We start from the raw sequence: 22,096 nt of genomic DNA on the forward strand, positions 1-22,096 counted from the left end.
CTGAGATATATGGGATAGAAATTTTGTCAGTGTTTCATCTGCTTGTCTAAGATATCACATAAATCACAGACCAAGAGATGTGCCACTAACGAAATTTCAATCTCATATATCTCATGATCCTGATTACTTAGAGAGTTGGTGTCTTCGGCAAAGTTGTATGGCTAGTCAAGGACTAACCGATAATAAGACTTATGTTTCAAAATTCCACCGCTAGGCGGTGCTAGTGAGCTAACAATTTTTTTTTTTTCATATATATCAGGAAATTTTGCAAAAAATTGCAACTAGCGCCGCCTAGCTGCAGAAACTTGAACCAAACGGTAATTATTCTGAAAGCCCTTGATCTACCAAACAATATTGCCGAAGACACCATCTTTCTACAAAATCAGGATGCTGAGATATGCGAAATTTAAAATTTGTTTGCTCTCTAGCGCCGCCTAGCGGTGGAATTTTGAATCTTAAGCCTTATTATTGGTTAGTCCTTGACCAGCCAAACAACTTTGCCGAAGACACAAACTCTCCAAGTAATCAGGATCATGAGATAGATGAGATTGAAATTTCGTTAGTGCCACCTCTATATGTCTGTGATTTATGTGATATCTTAGACAAGCAGATGCAACACTGACAAAATTTCCATCACATATATCTCAGGATCCTGATTACTTAGAGAGTTGGTTTCTTCGGCAAAGTTGTTCAGCTGGTCAAGGGCTTTCCGAATATGGGCCGTATGATTCGTGATTTCACTGCTAGGCGGCGCTAGAGAGCGTACAAATTTTACATTTCACATATCTCAGCATTCTGATTTTTTAGAAAGATGGTGTCTTCGGCAATATTGTTTGGTAGATCAAGGGCTTTCGGAATAATTATCGTTTGGTTCAAGTTTCTGCAGCTAGGCGGCGCAAGTTGCAATTGTTTGCAAATTTTCCTGATATATATGGAAAACAAAATTTGTTAGCTCACTAGCACCGCCTAGCGGTGGAATTTGGAAACATAAGGCTTATTATCGGTTAGTCCTTGACCAGCCATACAACTTTGCCGAAGACACCAACTCTCTAAGTAATCAGGATCCTGAGATATATGAGATTGAAATTTCGTTAGTAACACATATATTGGTCTTTGATTTATGTGATATCTTAAACAAGCAGATGAAACACTGACAATTATATTTTGCTGTGAAAATTTTTGACATTTGTATGGATGGCTACTGTGATCAACTCAATAGCTACTTAAGATGAGTCACGTTTTATTGCGCAGTTCCCACCCAACTGGACCCCTTTCGCAGTTAGTATAAGTGCGGGATCGTGAATAAAACTGCGATTTTGCATCGAATCGTTTCGGTGTCTTCTGCGCACTTATTCAGCACTTTGTAATGCATAAGTGCGCAGAAGACACCGACACGATTCGATGCAAAATCGCAGTTTTATTCACGATCCCGCACTTATACTAACTGCGAAAAGGGTCCAGTGGGGTGGGAAATGCGCAATATAAGGCTGACACAAATTTCGATTTTCTCTAATGTCACCCACCAACCCCCCACCCCCCCCCCCCCCCCTCTGGGAAAATTTTGGTCAAAATTCGACATTTTGAGGGGGGACACAAATAAATTATTCAAAACTTAATAAATTTTGAACTGAAATTACAGCTGTCGAGAAAATTTCTAAACAAATCCGATGAGTTTTACGATTTTGCCTAAATGTTTGGGTAATTTTTCATCAAATACATTTATTATTTATTATCTCTCCCCTTGACGAGTCAATGAGCAAAGTGACAAAAGAAGAAAATGAGATTTGTTCCGGCCTAATTGTCCACAAACAACATGTGGATAGCCTAAAACACCGGGGGATGGTCATGGACGAAATTAGAGCGCTTTGGGCACTTCCAGTCCCAAAGACGAGCGCGCTGGGTGTATTGCATAACAAGCGCGCTCAGTTTCACAGCTGAAGGTGCATAATGCACCAACACCATTACTTCCGAAGCATGAATTCACGCTTCCTGAGTAAGTCGGCAATGCATTTTGCAGGTTCTTGACGTGGACGATATAGATTCGATTATGATACTGTTAGTCAAATGCCGGCGCACAAGTTCCTAAAATTTTTTTTTCTTGCTAGTGAGTAATGAAAAAAAAAATCTTGTCAAACACAAATAATAATCTACCCAAAAATTGAAAAAAAAAACACAAGTGTCACACAGATCACAAAGCATATCACATCAATTAACGCAAAAATTAACGGCATTCGTTGACGTTAATTTAACGCATTCCGTTGACGTTAACGTTAACTGGTTAGAAAATTAACGCAACGCCGTTGACGTTGATTCGGACGAAAATTAACGTTAACGGCGTTAATCGTTGATTAACGTTAACAACCCTGGGTAGACTGTGTCAATTTGTGCGCCGGCATTTGGGCAACATATTTGAAATTTAGTAAGTAAGGGTATTTTAAGCACAAACGAACATTGATCACTGAGATGATCAATGTTTCCCCAAATTAACAAAATCAAAAATAAGATTGAAAATCCTGTTTTAACATGTTATAAAGTTTCACAATAGTTTTTCGCGTAGCTTAACACCTACTCAGAAGGCCAGTACCTCCTCTCCTCCTCTTCTTGGCGTAACGTCCTCACTGGGACAAAGCCTGCTTCTCAGCTTAGTGTTCTATGAGCACTTCCACAGTTATTAACTGAGAGCTTCCTCTGCCAATGACCATTTTGCATGTGTATATCGTGTGGCAGACACGAAGATACTCTATGCCCAAGGAAGTCAAGGAAATTTCCTTTACGAAAAGATCCTGGACCGACCGGGAATCGAACCCGTCACCCTCAGCATGGTCATGCTGAAAACCCGTGCGTTTACCGCCTCGGCTATATGGCCAGTACCTACATATTTTAAAAATATGTAACGTTTGCTTTAACAAAAAAATTGTTCAAGAAAGATCGAAAATGTAGATCAATGTTACTCTGGATTACGGTACACATATACATTTTGGACCTAACGACTTGATTCATTGTTAATTACCAAAACTTTGAAGGGAGCACAGACTTACAAAGCTTTCACAAAGAAGGAATAACAAAGTGAAATGAATCTATTTAAATAAGTAAATCTAATAATAAAAATGTGTGCCATTTATATATTAATCTGCACGCAACGCGACACATTCATGTAAGGGGTGCTCCGTCTGATAAATAACCTGTAAACCTCCGCCGCGCATACGTCTCGTTTGCAACCGATGATGCGATGATTGCGCTAAGCCTAGCTAGGTTTTTCAATTTTTCTTATGCATCATTGCCTGGTGTTAGTTGAAAGGAAACAATGAAAAACAATATATTGCATACTTTTTGTTTGTGTATGATTATGTTAAATTTAACATTTAATGCTTTGCATTTACCGATTACACTTTACACATGTTTCTTCATTTCAGGAGCCGAGTCTTGGCGGTCGGAGTTCAAACGGCTGACCGATAATGTCCCAATGGTGATGACGGATGTGCTGACCAATCACTCGCACCAGGTGTTGCACGTTAGCTTTTCCCACAATGGAAAAATGTTCGCTACCTGTTCCAAGGATGGATTTGTTATCGTGAGTACCTTTCTCGAGTGACTACTTGCGCTTTGAATGCTTTGTTAACCAGGTTTGGATGCAAGGTTAATTGTGCACTGTACGTTATTTCATTCAATATTTTATATCGATAGTGCATTGCTGATAATGATATCTTATTTTGCCGAGATACCTACCACAAAATCCTTATTCTCCCATGATATTGAAAATCCAGTTTTACACATTTTAAGGCTGTTCGGGCTCGTTTGGAAGTTGGCCATCAATGTTAACTTCTTTTCCCGATCAGCCTAGATAGCTGTGTAGTGTCGGTAACGGTTGTCTCAATTGGCTTCTTTAGTGATGTTGAGATAATTCCATATTCTGAATCTGCATGCCAAATTGAGCCAAAATCCAAATTTTCATCAATTTTGGTGCCCGGGAACCTATTTAAAAATCAATTTGAAATTTGTATGGGAGCGATTTGTCGAATCACCCCTCGTCGCATTTTGTACTGAGCGGAGCTGTCAAGCAGTTGCCCAGCTGTCAAAAGGTGATTTCAAAAAATCTCTTTGAAATTAATTTTAGGTAGGTACCAAAATAAAGTTCTAAAAATCTGAAAAAAAATCATAGCGGCTCAGAAAAAGGTGCTCTTTCGTTTAAAAATAAAAAAATCATTGATTTTTTCTTAATTTAAAAACCCAATTGACTAAGAATAACACTACGGATCGCCTGATCCAGTGGTAAGAGTCCACTAAACAGGTGACCCCTAATTCATGGTATTATGCGACTTTATGCTTACCGTGCCAAGGAATGAATGGTTAGGGGGGTCTAATAAAAACCTAACTACAAACGGAGCCTGTGGAGTACTAGGGTGCCCTCCACAGTATTCTGCCCTTACTGCGCTAACCGGAGCAATGGTGTAGCTGACCTTGTGTTTCTCCGAGATAATCTGCTATCCTTCTTAAGCCTCAACTGCGAGGCTCAATAAGGGTGGGATTATTAGTATGTTGTTTATTAGCTTTAATTATAACCTATATGGCTCTTCGCATTATGCGTTCTTCACAGTGTCCTCTGTGTATGTTCGTCTCTGGCGATCTTCAATGGATACCGAATTGGTTTTTATCGCTGCTCTTTTTTCTTGTGTTGTGATTGTAAGAGTTGGATTGTGCCTAGTTTGGGTAGTGGCTATGGTTATGACAGCTCTGATCAATCTGCAGCATAAAAGAACAGCTTTGGTCCAAGAACCTTACTTTCGTAGGGAGAATTTTGTTACGGGTATAAATATTTGTTACAATTATAAGACAGAATAATTGTTTACTGTGTTTAAAGTTCAATATACGTGCGTTCTTTGTGTTGCATGTTGAATTTTAACTAGTAAATATTCCCCTTGTAGTATTTAAAATTTATAGGGTTCTGGTAGAATACAGGCCCATGAAGTGCGCAATCTTATTTCGATTGCCAACATTCAGGCCATTTCGGGCTGCGATTAAGTACTAGAGACGTAAACCTTTCCCTGGCACAGTCTTCAAGTCATAGAACTCTAGTGATGAAACCCGAAATGGGATGCCCGATTAGGATTAGTTTTCCTAGACAAAACCAAGCTATGAACACAGCATCAAATGCTGTGAACTAAAAGGCAAACTGCCAACTAAAATACAAATCCAGGATGACTGATGGACCCAAATCAATACATGAAACCTCGTCATCCTGTGATCGGAATATGTTATTGTTGGGAGGACCACCCTGACCGGAGTCAGCACGCAGCCGATGCCTCGCGATGGCTCATCATCTGACAGACCGTCCAATGATAGATGTCATCTACGTCACGGCAAGTTCTCTCTTGTAGTTTAGTTTTTATACTCGCCTCGCATTATTCGTCCACATGTCCGCGCTATATTTTTAATAAAGTATTTTAATTTGTTATTTGTTGTCGTAATCGCGAGTTTGTTATTACAACAATTTGGCGACGAGTAAAACTCGTGTCGGTCCGTGGAAAATCGAGCGAAAATAGTGTATTTCGTCGTCGGGAAGCGAGTTGAAAAGTTCGACCGAGATAGAGGTTAGCTGCTATGTCTCGCGAAGGAACACCAACAGGGTGGCCAGCGAACTGGGAAAACCGGGAGAACCGGGAAAAAGCCGGGAATTCAGAATCATCGGGAAAAAAAACGGGAAATATACGGGAATCCAGATTGCCACCGGGAAAATCTTGCATTTCTTGGATTAATTCCGTACTGATCTATTATTTCTAATTATTAACAACTTTTTGTTACTCTCCGTGAGAATAATCTGTAGTGTATAGCTTGTTGTTGGTTTAACACAATTTGCATTGAAAATATGGCTTGCGTTACATTGAGTTGCTAAAAAAATTCAAATCATTATGCACTGCCCTTTTAACAGCAACAAGGAATTGATGACAGACAGACTAAATGAAGTAAATAGGTCATTGTCGTTAGTGTGCCGAAGTTTAACAACATTTACAACTAAACTGAAGCCAAAACAAACGATACTATTATATGAAACATGATTGACGAACACAAAACAATGTAGCCAAAGCTTTACACTGAAATTTATGAGTAAAAAAATTGCAAAATTATGCAAAATTTAAACATAATAAAATGTTTAGCCATCCCTAACCTAACATCAGGAATTTTCGATTGCTCAAAGGAACTTAGCAATATGCTTCATGTTAGCGTAACAGTATCCTTATAACTGTAATATCATTTCTCTCCATCAAAAGTTTGAATACTTTTCATGAAAGCCTGTGTGTCAATATTGGCTGAATTTGAACCGAAATCAATAAGAAAAATCTTAAAAATTTTAACACAAGTATCAGGCATACTGTATCAACCTTGGTATCAACCCTAGTGAAAATTATGTTTTGATGTTAAAACTAAAAAGGAGAAGAAACGTGGAAGTGCTTTACAGTTGCGCAAACGTACACGTACATTTTTTACAGAAGCCTATAATATGTTTCATTGGCATTGTAAAAAAACTGCCACTAGAAATTGGAATTCTTAAGAGAATATTTCAGAATTTTAAGCAAAGATCTTCTTGAAATTCCTTCAGGAGTTTCATTGAAAATTCAAACATATATTAGTTTTTTGATAAGTTCTAAAATCTCTCCTGGAGTTCCTACAGGAAATCTTCGAAGATTTTTTTTTTCTAATATTTCCTCAAAAATTTGCGTTTACATTTCTGCAGGAGTTATTGTTTAGAATTCCGGCGAGAGTTTCTTCTGGGAGGAGTTTTTTTTTTGTCTTCCGCAAGAGTTTATGCTGATCTATGCTTTTGTTCTTGGATTTCTCTCAGAGCTTTTGCTGAATTCCATTCAGAAGGATCTTTGGAATTTCTTCAGGATTTCCTACTGCTGTTTGTTTCAAGAATTCTAATTGGGGATTCTTCAGCAATTCATTATGGGAATCCTCAAGGAATTCTAATGATTATATAGACGTCAAAACGTAACATCGTAACATATTTTCACTAATTTAATCCCAAGAATAGGTATTTTTAGAATTCCTAAAAAATAGGTTCTGTAAACACTGTAATTTTGTGTAACTGTAAAAACACTTCCTCAATTTTAATTTTGTTTCTTTGGCATTGACTATAGTTTTACATGATTATATCATGTGAGAAGATTGTAGATATATATCCTAAGTCATTAAAATTTCCATTACGATCAGGTCCTGAACCGACTAAGGGAATATATTTTTCAGTTCAAGTAAAAATTTAATACCGGGAAAAAAAATTAAAATTCCGGGAAAAAACCGGGAGAAAACCGGGAGTTCAATATCTGTAATTCACTGGCCACCCTGCACCAAGCTGGGGGGCTAACGAAGGAGAGACCATCTCATTCCAGCAAGCCCTGACGCAGATTCTCACTCAACAGCAGAGACTGATTACCCAGCTGTCCCAGCAGATGTCAGCAACGCAGCTTGGCCTGAAGGAGCTTTCCCGTGACGACGTCGCACTGAATGCGTTGGCAAACATCATCAACGAATTTCGCTATGCTCCTGAAGAAGGGTGCACGTTCGACTCTTGGTACGCCCGATACTCGGAATTGTTTGACCAGGATGCCAAGAAGCTCGACGATTCCGCAAAAGTCCGACTCCTTATGAGGAAACTCAACCCAGCGGCACACGAGAGATACACGAGCTTCATACTTCCGAAGCAATCAAACGAGTTCACGTTCAGTGAAACCGTCGAGAAGTTGAAGTCGCTTTTCGGATCACCTGTCTCCATCTTTCACCGGCGGTACCAATGTCTGCAAACCGTCAAGGATGACACGGAGGACATCGTAGCGTACTCGTGCAAGGTGAACCGCGCCTGTGTGGACTTTAAACTTGCCGACCTGTCCGAGGAGCAATTCAAAAGCCTCATCTTTGTCTGCGGCCTCAAGTCATCGAAGGATTCCGATATTCGGATGCGGCTGATCACGAAGCTGAACGAATCGTCCGAAATCACCCTAACGAAGATTGTGGAGGACTGCAGAAGCCTGATGAACCTCAAGAACGACAACGTACTGGTGGAAAAACAGTCTCCGTTAAGTGTGCATGCTGTGAAGTACAACAACAAGAAGACTTCCAAGCCGAAGCACCAACCATCGGCTGCGGGAAGTAGTAGTGGAGCGGATCAGCCTCGTTCTCCATGCTGGTCGTGTGGAGGGATGCACTTTTCCAAGGACTGCCAGTTTCGTGAACATACGTGTCGTGATTGCGGGAAGAAAGGACATAAGGAGGGGTATTGCGCTTGCTTCGCCGGGAGATCGACAGCCGGCAAGGGTAAGAAGCCTGCGCGGAACCAGAAGTCAACGAAAGTCGTCTCCGTTAATTCCGTCAGCCGTGGAAGAAAGTATGCAGAGGTGCGTATCAACAACGTTCCCGTCCGCCTCCAAATTGATTCAGCGTCGGACATAAGTATTATCACCGACGCAATGTGGAAGCAAATCGGAAAACCGGAAGCATCTCCACCGTCGTGCCAAGCAGTGACAGCTTCTGGAGAACCACTCAACATCGCGTCCGAATTCTGGTGTGACGTGACCATCAACGGTGTCTCCAAACGAGGTTTGTGTCGTGTTATGGTACCGGAAATCAATCTATCAGTTCTAGGTTCCGATTGGATGGACAAGTTTGGCCTTTGGGATGTACCAATCAACTCCTTCTGCAACCAAGTCAGCAGTCGGACGCCATCCGACGTAGCGTCACTCCAGGCGAAATTCCCGGAAGTTTTCACCAACAAAATGGGTCTTTGCGGCAAAACGAAGGTCAAGCTTCAGCTGCGAGGTAATCCCACTCCGGTGTTTCGGCCAAAGCGTCCCGTCTCCTACAGTATGGAAGGTGCCGTCGAAGAAGAAATTCAGCGTCTCCACAGTCTGGGGGTCTTGAAGCCAGTAGACTTCTCGGACTGGGCTGCACCTATAGTGGTCGTCCGGAAGCCCAACGGAAGAGTACGGATCTGCGCCGATTTTTCAACGGGTTTGAACGACGTCCTTGAGTCCAACCAATACCCGCTGCCGTTACCTGAAGATATTTTCTCGAAGATGTCGGGATGTCGGTACTTCAGCCATATCGACCTTTCCGATGCCTATCTTCAGGTGGAGGTGGATGAAAGCTGTCAAAACCTGCTCACCATCAACACCCACAAGGGGCTCTATCAATTCACCCGCTTGTCCCCTGGCATCAAGTCAGCCCCGGGGGCATTCCAACAGTTGGTAGATGCAATGCTTGCGGGACTCGAATTCACCTGCGGCTACCTGGATGACGTTCTTCTGGGCGGCCGAACTGAAGAAGAACACAATCGGAATCTCGAGCGTCTGATGAACCGATTGCAGGAATATGGGTTCACCGTGAGAATAGAAAAATGCAGCTTCAACATGCAACAAGTCGATTATCTCGGGCAGATCATGGACGACGATGGTGTGCGACCTGACCCCGACAAGGTTGCTGCTATTGCAAACATGCCGCCACCCCACGACCTTTCGACACTCCGATCGTATTTGGGAGCCGTGAATTACTACGCGAAATACATTCCAGAGATGCGGAAGTTGCGGTACCCTATGGACAAACTCCTGAAAGCTGCCCGAATAAAAAATACAGTAGAAAAACCGAATGTTGTATTGTAACAGTACTATTTAAAACCATATTGTTACAATAAACACCACTGTAAAAATAAAAAATACAAAAACAATAAGATGTAATGTTGGACAACATACAGTGAATTGTAAATGAGATTTTTACAATATACTATACGGGTTGTTAAGTATCGTAACAATATAAAAAAATATTTTTCTCCATATATATTTTTTTACAAAACCATACATTTTATTGTAAATGAATTGTTCGAAATACTGATACGTGGGCTTTAATATACCGTACATTGTATGGTACACGTATGGTTTCAAACAATAAAATGTACCGTAAATATATTGTTTTTAATTGTAATTTCACTACTGGTTATAAATTTAATCATGGTTTTGGAATGGTTCTCTTTTGTTATGTTGTATTGTTTTACATTAGATAAACCATATAATGTTATATTATCTCGTCATGTTCCTTCGATAATGGCAGTTCTAGCCAAACTAACCTAAACTCGTCTAAGTTTGAGCCTCTGATTGCATTAACAGTTGAAGCTTAAGCTCCCATGTCCCACCAGCCAGATAACCGGGTTTTGCAAACTAAGCATTATTTGTGGCAACACTTTGAGCGGCATGATGGAACTATGCCTAGCGCGCTAAGTGTTATTAGACCACTAATGTAGTTGCATGAAGTGGGTGACGAGGTACATAAGTATCATTACAGCGTGCTTAACCATTATTGCAATATTGAGGCTCCAATTTGACTGAACTATGAAATGTGTACATAACAACTCATGAGAAAACTGTCAAGTTCGATTCATCTATAAGCTAGGTTAAAAAGCGAAGACGAACTTATTTCAGAAGTCGTTTCAGTGTCCAGTCCAGTCCTTATGTTAACAATGTCAAAGATAAATCGCATTTAATTCGGTTGTTGTACAAGGCAATTTCACATGAGAGAAGAAGAGAAAGAATAGTGTTGAACTCATCCACTGAATTACGGTAATCTGGCCTGCGTCTTTCCGGGTTGACCTACATTCGTATTCCTCTCATCGCACTCTACATACCTAGCCCACCATATCTCTTGGATATGCAGTCCTTTGGGACACCTGGTTTACCACTTCATTTAAACATTTTATTGACTTTAAATAGATGTTTCAACTTATTCACTTTTTTCTCTTTCATTTCCTTTGCAACAAAAATGTCACAGACATCAACAAAACAAAGCACGGAAAAAATCATAAACTGAATAAAAAATTAAAAATGCACGGAAAAAGATTGTTTCGGAATAGTGAATGGTTCAAACGTAAGAAAAACAGTATAATATATTGTTACATAAAGATCGGATGTAAATGTATAATAGCTACCAATGTGCAAAGCTTTTAGCGAACCATTCCATTACAATACACTATATTGTAGCTGGTACACTGTATGGTACAGGAATGGTTTTCACCAAATACCCTATGGTTAGTTTTTATCCGGGTGGAGCCAAATGGGACTGGAACACGGCCTGCCAAAACTCGTTCGACCGATTCAAAGAGCTTTTGATGTCTCCGCTGATGCTGACGCACTACAATCCAAAGCTGGATATCGTGGTGTCTGCAGACGCCTCGTCCATCGGCATCGGTGCTAGAATCGCTCATCGACTTCCGGACGGCACCATAAAAGCAATCAGTCATGCGTCCAGAAGTCTCACTCCGGCCGAAGAAAACTACAGCCAGATAGAAAAAGAGGGTTTAGCCTTAATATTCGCCGTCACACGATTCCATCGGATGCTGTTTGGCCGGCATTTCACTCTCGAAACCGACCATAAACCACTGTTGGCCATATTCGGGTCCAAAAAGGGAATACCCGTTTATACCGCCAATAGGCTACAGCGCTGGGCGTTAACCCTCCTTCTATACGACTTCAATATCCAGTACGTGTCAACCGAAAGTTTTGGCTACGCTGATCTTCTATCTAGGCTCATCAACAACCACATTCGCCCGGATGAAGAGTACGTGATTGCGGCCATCGAACTGGAGCACACTTTCCAGGATGCTGTGCAGCAGTCCCTGGAATACCTGCCGCTAACGTACAAAGCGGTTCAAGAAGAGACCAAAGCAGATCCAGTCCTCCAAGAAGTCGTCAAACACGTTCAGCAGGGCTGGCCAACAAAAAGGAGCGACGTCAGTGAAAATTGTCAGCAGTTCTTCCTTCGAAAGGATGGTTTGTCAGTCATATCCGATTGCCTTGCCTATGGTGAGCGGTTGGTCATTCCGTCGAAGTACCAGAAGAAAGTTCTCCAGATGCTGCACAAGGGACACCCCGGCGTCGAAAGGATGAGAGCAGTTGCCCGCAGTTATGTATACTGGCCGACCATCGACGACAGCATCGCGCAGCTCGTACGTGCTTGTAAGGAATGTGCGATGTCTGCCAAAACCAACACCAGAGCGAAACTGGAATCTTGGCCGGTACCTCAAAAACCCTGGCAGCGACTGCATATCGACTACGCCGGGCCCGTCGACGATTGGTATTACCTTATACTAGTTGATGCCTTCTCGAAGTGGCCCGAAGTTATCCCAACTCGTCGAATCACAACATCTGCAACGTTGGAAATCCTTCAAGGAATCTTCGCACGTTTTGGAATGCCAGAGACCTTAGTGAGCGACAACGGACGTCAGTTCGTCAGTGAGCAGTTCGAACGCTACTGTGAAAACAACGGTATTCTACACCTGAAAACGCCGCCATTCCACCCACAGTCCAACGGATTGGCAGAAAGGTTCGTCGACACCTTTAAGCGGACTCTCAAGAAAATTACAGCGGGAGGAGAGGGTCTCACTGAAGCAATCAACACGTTCCTGCTCTGCTACCGTTCCACACCAAACCGAAGCGCTCCGGAAGAGAAGTCCCCTGCCGAGTTACTGCTTGGTAGACCCCTTCGGACATCGCTAGACTTGCTCAAACCTCCAACATCGTTTCATAAAATGGAACAAAGCAAGCAAGACAGCCAATATAACCGCAAACATGGAGCCAAGGCCATCTACTACAATCCCCAGGACCTGGTCTGGGCTAAGGTTTTCAAAAACAACAGTTGGAGTTGGGAAGCAGGTCAGGTGCTTGAGCGCGTGGGGAGCGTAATCTACAACGTTTGGCTGCCGCAGAAAAACACATTAATCCGATCCCACTGTAATCAACTCCGAAGTCGTAACGAATCGGAAACAGCAGATGTAGCAGAAAACGAAACTCCTGTTCAAGTCCCACTGGATATCCTTCTAGACACGTGGGGCCTGAATCCAAGATCTACAGAACCAGAAGAACCGCAGCTGGACCTGGACAGTATTCCAAAGGAACCACGGATGACAGAACCACCCAGGGGTTCTCAACGAAGACGTCAACGCCCACCAAGAAGAGCTGAACAGCAAACGTACATACCTCGCCAATCTTCGCGAAAACGAATGCTGCCTGTGAGGTATGATCCGTTCCATCTTTACTAAAAGGGGGGAGGTGTTGGGAGGACCACCCTGACCGGAGTCAGCACGCAGCCGATGCCTCGCGATGGCTCATCATCTGACAGACCGTCCAATGATAGATGTCATCTACGTCACGGCAAGAGAGAACTGTCATCTTGTAGTTTAGTTTGTATACTCGCCTCGCATTATTCGTCCACATGTCCGCGCTATATTTTTAATAAAGTATTTTAATTTGTTATTTGTTGTCGTAATCGCGAGTTTGTTATTACAACAGTTATCCATCTGGATAACAGGGCACATTTATGTTATGTGTTGTTCTGCGTCAATTTGTGATGTCCCTAATTTGTGCATTTGTAAGGTTCTATGTGTATCGTGAAGTGTTAATACTTTCTAATAATTAATTTCTTTTATTTTTGTAACAATTTCTATGTAGATGTAATGTTTTAATTAACACCTACATGGTTCCGCATTTTGCGTTTGACCCGATGTTTGCTACTTTCAATAAAATTGAAATGACAATCTTGCGTGTCATGCCTCGAACCCCAAAATTTTTTGATAAAACTGCTTGTTTGCAGCCTTGCAATCCCCAAATTTTGGTGGGATTATACTGTCAAGTTTATTCCGTAAGTGGATAATGTCTTCGTATGAAGATCAAACCTATCAATTTGACCTTTTTCTTCTGAAATGATTAGAACGCTTTGTCGAGCATCACACCCGTGATGTTTTTCTAGCATGTAAGGAGAGGCTTTCAGCCCTTACCCGCTGTTACCCGGCAGGGCGGCCTAAAGCAGGGTACCTCCACTAAATGTTGGATTTCGGACGGAATTTAATTTGAAAATAATAATAATAAATTTTGCAATAAACTTTTAATTAACTATCTGACCTGCGTTTTTTTTTTTTTTTTTTTTTTTTTTTTTTTTTTTTTTTTTTTTTTTTTTTTTTTTTTTTTTTTTAACACCGCTAGCCATGATGGTCTCCAATAGCGGAAGGTCCGAAAGAGCTTGAAACTATTGAGAAATCATCATGTCTACAGGTCGTAAGCCCTGATAAAGTGTGGAACGTTTTGATGGCTGTGATCCCTGACCATCATGTCAAAACCCAGGGATACCCAAGTGACCATACTGTTAGGGTGTAGGGGTTGCATGTGTGAGGCGCATATATTGACAGGCATTGCTATGGACCGTTAGGGCTGAGTAGGGTCGAAGAATGGATCTACGATTGCTGAATTATACTGAAAAACTCGTGATTCAGCAGTGGTGGCACCGCTTTCCGCTTTTGTTCGGCCTTGGTGGTTTGTGTGGGGTGGTGCGTGTCGGTGTGTGTGTGCTTTGTGCTTGTGGTGCTTACGGCTTCAGCAGGGTGGTTACTTGGGTAGTGTGGGATAATTGGGTTTGGGACTGAGGGGGTCGTCGTTGATAAGGCCGACATCATTGAGTGCTCAGTGTTGGCGGTTGTATTGGTGACGATTTCTTCAGCCTTAAGATCTCATTTATACCACGCACAGATTTTTGGGAAGAGGGAGTACTTTGTAATGCAAGAGAGGGACTTAAACTCTGCGTTACGGGTTGGGCGAGGTCATGCAGATAGACTCAACCCAGGTGACCGTGCGGCTCGGACAGTGATGCATGAATGAGTGCGGTGTGGGTGAGGTGCGCTGCCCTGTGGGTGCAGTTGAGTCCGGGTTGGAGTGGAAAGAGACCCTTCTCTACTCTAGGTCGGGTTCGGTTGTACGGGCGTGGTAGTGTTTGTCTTATTTGTGCCGTGTTGTGCGTGATTTGCGGCTCGAGCTGTGTGGTTACTTGGGAAGTATTGTGCTCTGTAATCTAGATTTTGGTTTTAAGGTGAAGCTAAGGCTGGGCTGTGCCTCGGATTTGTTGGGCGCAGGTCGGGAGAGCTGGTGGCAGTTTGTGCTGGGGGGTTTACTCGAATGGTTATTCACTGATGGTGGCCAGTCGATCGACTTATCGGCGCTGCCTGTCATTTGGTTCTTGGGGTTTGTGCTCTCGAGGTTCGGAGCGTTGCTTCGTTGTATCTTCGCTTTAATACTAATATTCCTTGTTTGATTTAACTGACTGTTTTCTACAGGCGTTTAACTCATTCTATTTCATAGATTGCCAAATTTAAGGGTAATGGTTCAATAGGGTGTTAGCTATCAGAGTGGATTAGAACGAGTTGGCGCCCACAATACACCAACACTGACACACACACTCCAATACTTACACGCACACATGCACCTACAACTAGCTGTAAAAGACCAGTGGGCGGGACAATGGTGCCTACCCAACAGTTGTAGGTGGGGTGTTTGGCTTAGCTACATGACTTGGTCCGGCAAGCCCATAAACATCAATTGGTAGACGTATTGCCTAGTGAAAAGACAACGCAGATGGGCGAAAGCCAGGGGATGCGTTGATAATAGCAGAATAGCAGAATAGCAGAATTAACTATCTGACCTGCGTTTTGCCCCACTATCCCCTATGTGGCACTTCTCGATGGTCGACTCGTTGGGGCCCTTCGCTGGTGGTGGTGCAAGGTGGTGGTCGTTTCTTTCGCTCCCGCACGGACGATGCGCAGCTTCTTCCTTCTTCTTCTTTCTTCTTCTACTCCTTTTAATGGGCACTTTCGGGTCGCCGAAGCAACCGTCCTTGGCGTTTAGCTAGGGGGAAGAGCGTACTCCTTTATCTGATCCCCCCTAGCGACGGTGGCGATAAAACGCCGGGCAAATTCACTCGCCGTGAATTGCCCTGGTAGCAACCGCAATTGACTACCACAGGTGGTGAGCCCCTTTACACCTACCTGTCTTCGTCCTCCTTGACGTTTAGCTACACGGGCGAGACTGGCTCTACTGACTGAGCCCGTGTAGCGAGGACGGTGGGTGTATAGGACACTTGACGGTACCGCCGGGAAGCGAAATCTCCTTGTTAATTAGCTTCCCGAATGGCGGCGGTCCAACACCCTTTTCACTGCACTTTCACAGCACTATTAAAACGTTCCCGAACCACGGGCCGGCACTGTCCGTATAGGAACCACTCACTCCCGAGGCTGGGAACAACCTTCCAGCTGGCTCGCTTCGCAAAAAGGCGCACGAAAACGGCACTTTCCCGGTTAAATTCGCGGAGTGGAAAATGATCGCGACCGTCGCACTACGTGGTCCGTAACTTTCTCTTGGTTCGACCAAAACAAAACACCACACACCACATATCCACCGTATGCAATTGTTCTCCTGCTTGTTGCTGCTGATGTGTGCCTTTGAGTGGGAAGATTGGGGGTCAAATGCCTCACCGATACAATATATATACGAATTTATTACCCTAATTTTAACCAAATAAATATCAAATAAAAAGTAAATATAAAAACAAACAAATTAAAATGAACCAAAACACAGTGGTGTTCACAAATTTAGAACAAAATTGTAACCACGGGTTACAATCTCGCCCACACCGAGAGAAAAAAAAAATGGAAAATCCATTTTTTTTACTAACCCTAACACCTAACACCGATAACAATGATTATAAATAACGAATTAAAATGAAATAAATTAACATGGAAATAAATAAAAAAGTGTAAATAAAAAATCTGCCTAACCTAACCAATCAAAGACATTTTCCACAGATTAAAAATGTGTTGACATGGACACAATCAGGGAACGACCGAACAAAAAGAAAAAGCTAAATCGGTACATCGTCTCGTGGTTGTTCTGCAGACAAGGACTGGGACCCGTCGCTATTAACGGCACCAGACCACCCTCGACACATCCGGTTCTCAATGGGAGAGCTAAGAATCTTCAACTCCCCCAGACCAATTCGGAATAACACTCAAAACAACCTGACTTCCTAAAACCCTGCTAGCCTCCGGTTGGAAGTAGCGTAGCAGAGGAACGGTTGTCGTGGTCTTGTTTTTTCCAAGTTATTATTTTTTTTTTGACGTCCACTATTCCCGTCCTGACGGTATTTGTACTTTCTCAACAGATGGGGTTCTAATTCAATCCACATTCATCCAAAGTGTATCACTCATTCATCCCAATCACTGGCCTACGCGTACACACAATCACACATGACATTTGAATGAACACCCCGCCATTCACACACTTTCACTCATTCTCATTTACTCTCATTATACATTTTCTCACTCATACATTACACAAAATACCGAAAACAAACAGGCAATGAACGCAAGGTATTGTCTTTTACGCTACAAGTAATTCCTTTCCCAAAGATACTTGAGCAAGACACCGAACGTGAATGCAGATCAATTACGAACTGATTCCGTTTGGAATCAGTCGAATATCCCTGATTCTGGCAGATAAAAACAACGAAGAACAAACAAATTAAAAAGGTTAAAATTGGTGTTGTCATCTATGCGCGGGAAATGAACTTGAAGATAATTCTAGTGTACAGGTGCGCATACATAGATGACCTCCCGAATGGATCCACGGTCGTGGTTTGAGTCCTTCTGGCAAGAAGGAAGATTTAGTTGGGGTGTTGATAGTGAAATTGAGGTGATGAACCCTAGAGGTTCACAACCTCGAAGAGTTGTCAGGTGCCGGGAGATTTAGGTGTCGGCTCCTGAGGAAAGAAGATGATTGCCAGCGTGAAGTGATGCGTGATGCTCCCGGATCCATCGATCTTCGGAAGCTCCCAAGTGAGCAACCTGGTGAAGTCGATATGGTGGATCCGAGGAGCTCCTAGGAGATTTAATATTCACGCTGGCTTGGGAAAATTTGCTGTCTCCCTCCAACGGCTCAATCAGGCTGTGGGCGACACCATCCTTCTTCAGGTGAGTATTGTGATTAAAGATAGTGTACTAACCAGTGTGTCCTAGTGGTGACAACCGTAGTTGTCAAGCCAGGGTTTGACAGTCTTGGGCTGCCGCTAAGATTCAGGAATCGGACACTCCCTCTGGTGTTCCACTAGATTTTCTCACAATTCTCACGCTGAATATGATGTTTACTTGCAGGTCATCGTTGAGCAATATGCAAGCAACAGATGCCTGGATCAAAATAATTGAAAAGTTTATAAATTTGAAGTGAAATTTAATATTCACTCTGTACCAATTTGGGAAAATTTGCTATGAAAATTTGATTGGGAAATTATATTTGAAGAATTGGTACAGATAGGAGCTACGGGAATTTTCCTTTGAAGAATTACAGAGAGATTAGATTTCCGACCGATTTAGTTGGATCTAATCCCATTATGCAAACAATAAGGGCATCGAGAAGCTTCAAATCCCTTAAATCCACACAGTACGCAGAAAACACGCTTGGGCTTTGAACACTTTTCATGTTCATGCCCCTGCATTCCGCAGTTGTAACACACTCCCAAGTGTGGCGGACGGTGTTTGTCCACCAGGGAGCTCAAACATATTATGCCTTCTTGTCGCGACTGTGGGGATTTAGGGATTGGGCTAGCCTTCTCTCGGAGATTTCTGTCGGGTCGACCTCCTGTTTCTTTGAAACGAAGAGGTGGAGGTCTATTTCGTTTTGGTGACGATGGAGGGCTATTCTTGTTGTAGAATACCCTTGGTTTGTACCCATTTCCATTGTCACGAGATTGTTGTTGCTGCTGGCTTTGTTTATAACCATCATATGCAGGCTTGCTTGAAATTGTAGATGCTTCCTTGGGAACTCCAAATACTTTCTGGTAAATGGAGGTTTTGGAAGCATCAATGGTCTTTCCGATGAGCATCAACTCGGACAATGTGTTCACCGGCTTGAAGACGAGTACCTGTTTATAGTCAGGCCTCAGGTTTCGCTTGAGGATGTCTAGCTTCTCGTGAGAACTTAGCGGCGCAGGCATAGCACGGAAGATCTTCTCCATCTCAAGATAAAAATCTTGGAAGGATTCATTCCTCTGCTGTCGCCGCTGAGACGCTTTCATCCTCAGCGCAGCATCAAGTTCCGGGTGCACGAAGTTCGCCTTCAACTCACACACCAGGTGGTTCCAGTTGTAGAACCGCTTCTGGGAACGCATCGCTTGAAACCAAGCCAACGCGTTACCGGTGAACAAATGCATTGCCGAGCTAAACAGTTCTGCCTCGGACATTTGTTCTGACTCAGCGTAATGATGGACACATTCCAAAAATTCGTTGAGTCCCATTCCTTCGTCATTCCCAGCATACTTCCTGATTTTCCAATCGGCCACCCGTTGGGGCCGACGCTGGTAACCGGTGATCTCCACCGATGCTGCTCTTTCCGACTGACGCGGAAGCGTTAAATTCGGAAGAGTAGTCTGTTGATAAAAGTTCTGGGAATTGTGCGAAGGTCCGAGATTCTCAAAACTTTTGGAATTGTCCGCATTACGGGAGTCAAAACGTCTTTGAAATGGTTGATTGGGTAGTCCAAAGTTCTTGCTAGAAGTTTGCTTCTGCAGGTTCACCGGAGTACCCAAACCTTCTAACGCTTGCTGATCAAAATCAGGCAAATCCGGTAGATCGGGACTTTGTTGCAATTGAAGATCTTGCGTATCTACCGGCAAACTCGGGGAGTTTACGTTAGGAATAATTTTGCTGACGATGTCCTGTAACTCAGAAATCTTCTCGCGAAGTGTTTGCACTTCGCGGTTAGTTTTCTGTAGTCCGGATGCAATCGTACCAATGGACGCAAGGCCGCTACCTAGTTTTCTGACTACATCTTCAAGTGAATCCACTCTGGATGCAGTCCTAGTTTCGCTTTGATTGATTTGCTCTTGCGTCCTTTTTATCTCCGCCCTTATGTCAAGTAAGACATCGCGAATTTCTTCGCCCACCGCCTGATTGGAGGATGCTTCAACGATCGGAAGTTGGTTTCCTTTCGGTGAAACACCCTTTCCCGCGGCAATTTGAGCCAGCAAATCCTCACCATCATCTTCTTTGTTTTCCTCGGTTGGCGTGAGAGGAGGGACCAAACTAATCGCGAAGTGGTAGTTATGGAGGGCTACCACATCGCTCAACAAATCTACAAAGGCCTCGTTGGCCTCCCCCACGACATAGTTTTTGACGATTTGGAGCCGAGCACCCAGATGGAGCAATCTGCTCCGGTAAACCTCCTTGTTCGGACACCTGTACCCCAAATCCTCCTTCATGGACTCAAATTTGCCACGACAAAGCTCCAATTCAGCGTCAATATCCCCTTCAAAGGAGCGGACAGCGGTCTCGGAGCACTTCTGCTCACTGACCAAAAACGCTCGCAGTCGGCGACGCTTTTTGGAACTCGATTTACCCGATTCAGGAGGGATAACAACACCGCGGGAGTTCAATTCAAAGTCAATTTCGTCAGGTTCTAAGTGATCGGCACGCAAATGGAAGTAGGCGACGTTGAACTCCCCCAACGTCAACATGTCGATCGGCATTTTGACGAATGAGATCGCAAATCTTCAAAATGTGGACGAAATTAAAACTTACCAACTGTTTCGTAAGTATAAATACGGTGAGGAATCAATTTTTGGCTTGCTGACGATTCCAAAATGGTTCTCGGTCACCGGGTTGCGTCAAATATTACCCCAAATCGGCCCAGAAGAATCAAAAATCCCGCCCTGAGAACAAAGAGACCCAAAATGCACCAATTCGTTCTGCAGACGAGACGAATAACCGATTTAGGACAACACACAACAATGTAAAATAAATTAAACGACCACGCGACTGTGGAAAATATCCCCACCACTATGTTTATTCCACCCAAAATCCAAATTTTGGTGGAAGTACCCCTCGCTCAGTGGAAAAAATCGAAGATTTTTTCGCAAAATTTACGTTGGGCGCCAATTGTAAGGATTGGCTTTCAGCCCTTACCCGCTGTTACCCGGCAGGGCGGCCTAAAGCAGGGTACTTCCACTAAATTAAGGACTTCGGATGAAATTAATTGGGAAAATAAATAATAAATAAACTTTGCAACAAAAACTTATATTCTACGCCTGACCTTCGTTTTGCCCCTTTCTCCCCTTTGGCACTTTGGCTTCGGTCGACACGTTGGGGCCCTTGCTGCAGTGGTGGTGGTGGTCGTCGTTGCTCCCGCACGGACTATGCGGAGCCTCTTCTTCTTCTTCTTTCTTCTTCGATTTCTTCTTTGGGCACTTTCAGACTGCAGAGCAGTCGTCCTTTGCGTTTAGCTAGGGGGAAGAGCGGGCTCCTTTGTCGGATCCCCCCTAGCGACGATGGTATATAAACACCGAACTGTCTACTCGCCGTAGATAGTTCTGGTAGTAACCGCAATTGACTACCACAGGTGGTGAGCCCCTTTACACCTACCTGTCTTCGTCCTCCTTGGCGTTTAGCTACACGGGCGAGACTGGCTCTACTGGCTGAGCCCGTGTAGCGAGGACGGTGGGTTTTCGGACACTTTACTAGACCGCCGGGAAGCGAAAATTCCTTTACAATTAGCTTCCCACTATGGCGGTGGTCCAGTACCCTTTTGCACTGCACTTCCACAGCACTTTTTTTTTTTTACCCGAAACCGTGGGCCGGCACTATTTCACTAGTGAACCACTCGTGGAATCACTACCGACGTTGCTGGGAACAATCTTCCAGCTTTCGACGCGAAACACCACTTTTCTGGGCGTAATTAAAACGGGTTAAAATACGCGTCCGTCGCACTACACGGTTTCGTTACTTCTCTTGGTTCGACCAAAACAAAACACCACACACCACATATCCACCGTATGCAATTGTTCTCCTGCTTGTTGCTGCTGATGTGTGCCTTTGAGTGGGAAGATTGGGGGTCAAATGCCTCACCGATACAATATATATACGAATTTATTACCCTAATTTTAACCAAATAAATATCAAATAAAAAGTAAATATAAAAACAAACAAATTAAAATGAACCAAAACACAGTGGTGTTCACAAATTTAGAACAAAATTGTAACCACGGGTTACAAGCAAACATGCCTCTCCGTGGGAACCAACATGCTTACCAAAATGGAAAGTCCACAGTAATTTGTCTACACAATGTTGTGTACGATATCGGAAAAGCATTCATTCGAATAAATTTTGTTTGGGTGTTTTCTCGGATTTCCAAGATACTTTTGAACACGTACCTTTCGATTCCATATTGGAAGCCGCATGGATTGTCCTATTTATCT

General features: G+C 43.3%; 1 protein-coding gene across 3 annotated transcripts in view; it reads left to right on the top strand.

Moving 5' to 3' along the window:
- Positions 1–22,096, top strand: part of LOC109622885 (F-box/WD repeat-containing protein 5) — a 56,432-nt gene that overhangs the window by 8,748 nt on the left and 25,588 nt on the right. For all 3 annotated transcript variants that reach the window (XM_029858206.2, XM_029858201.2, XM_029858209.2), the window contains one exon: positions 3,414–3,571. In XM_029858206.2, coding sequence (XP_029714066.1) covers positions 3,414–3,571 — 158 coding nt within the window. The remainder of the gene's footprint in view (positions 1–3,413; positions 3,572–22,096) is intronic.

This window comes from Aedes albopictus, chromosome 2, assembly GCF_035046485.1.
Source record: "Aedes albopictus strain Foshan chromosome 2, AalbF5, whole genome shotgun sequence".
NCBI classification, from domain to species: Eukaryota; Metazoa; Arthropoda; class Insecta; order Diptera; family Culicidae; genus Aedes; species Aedes albopictus.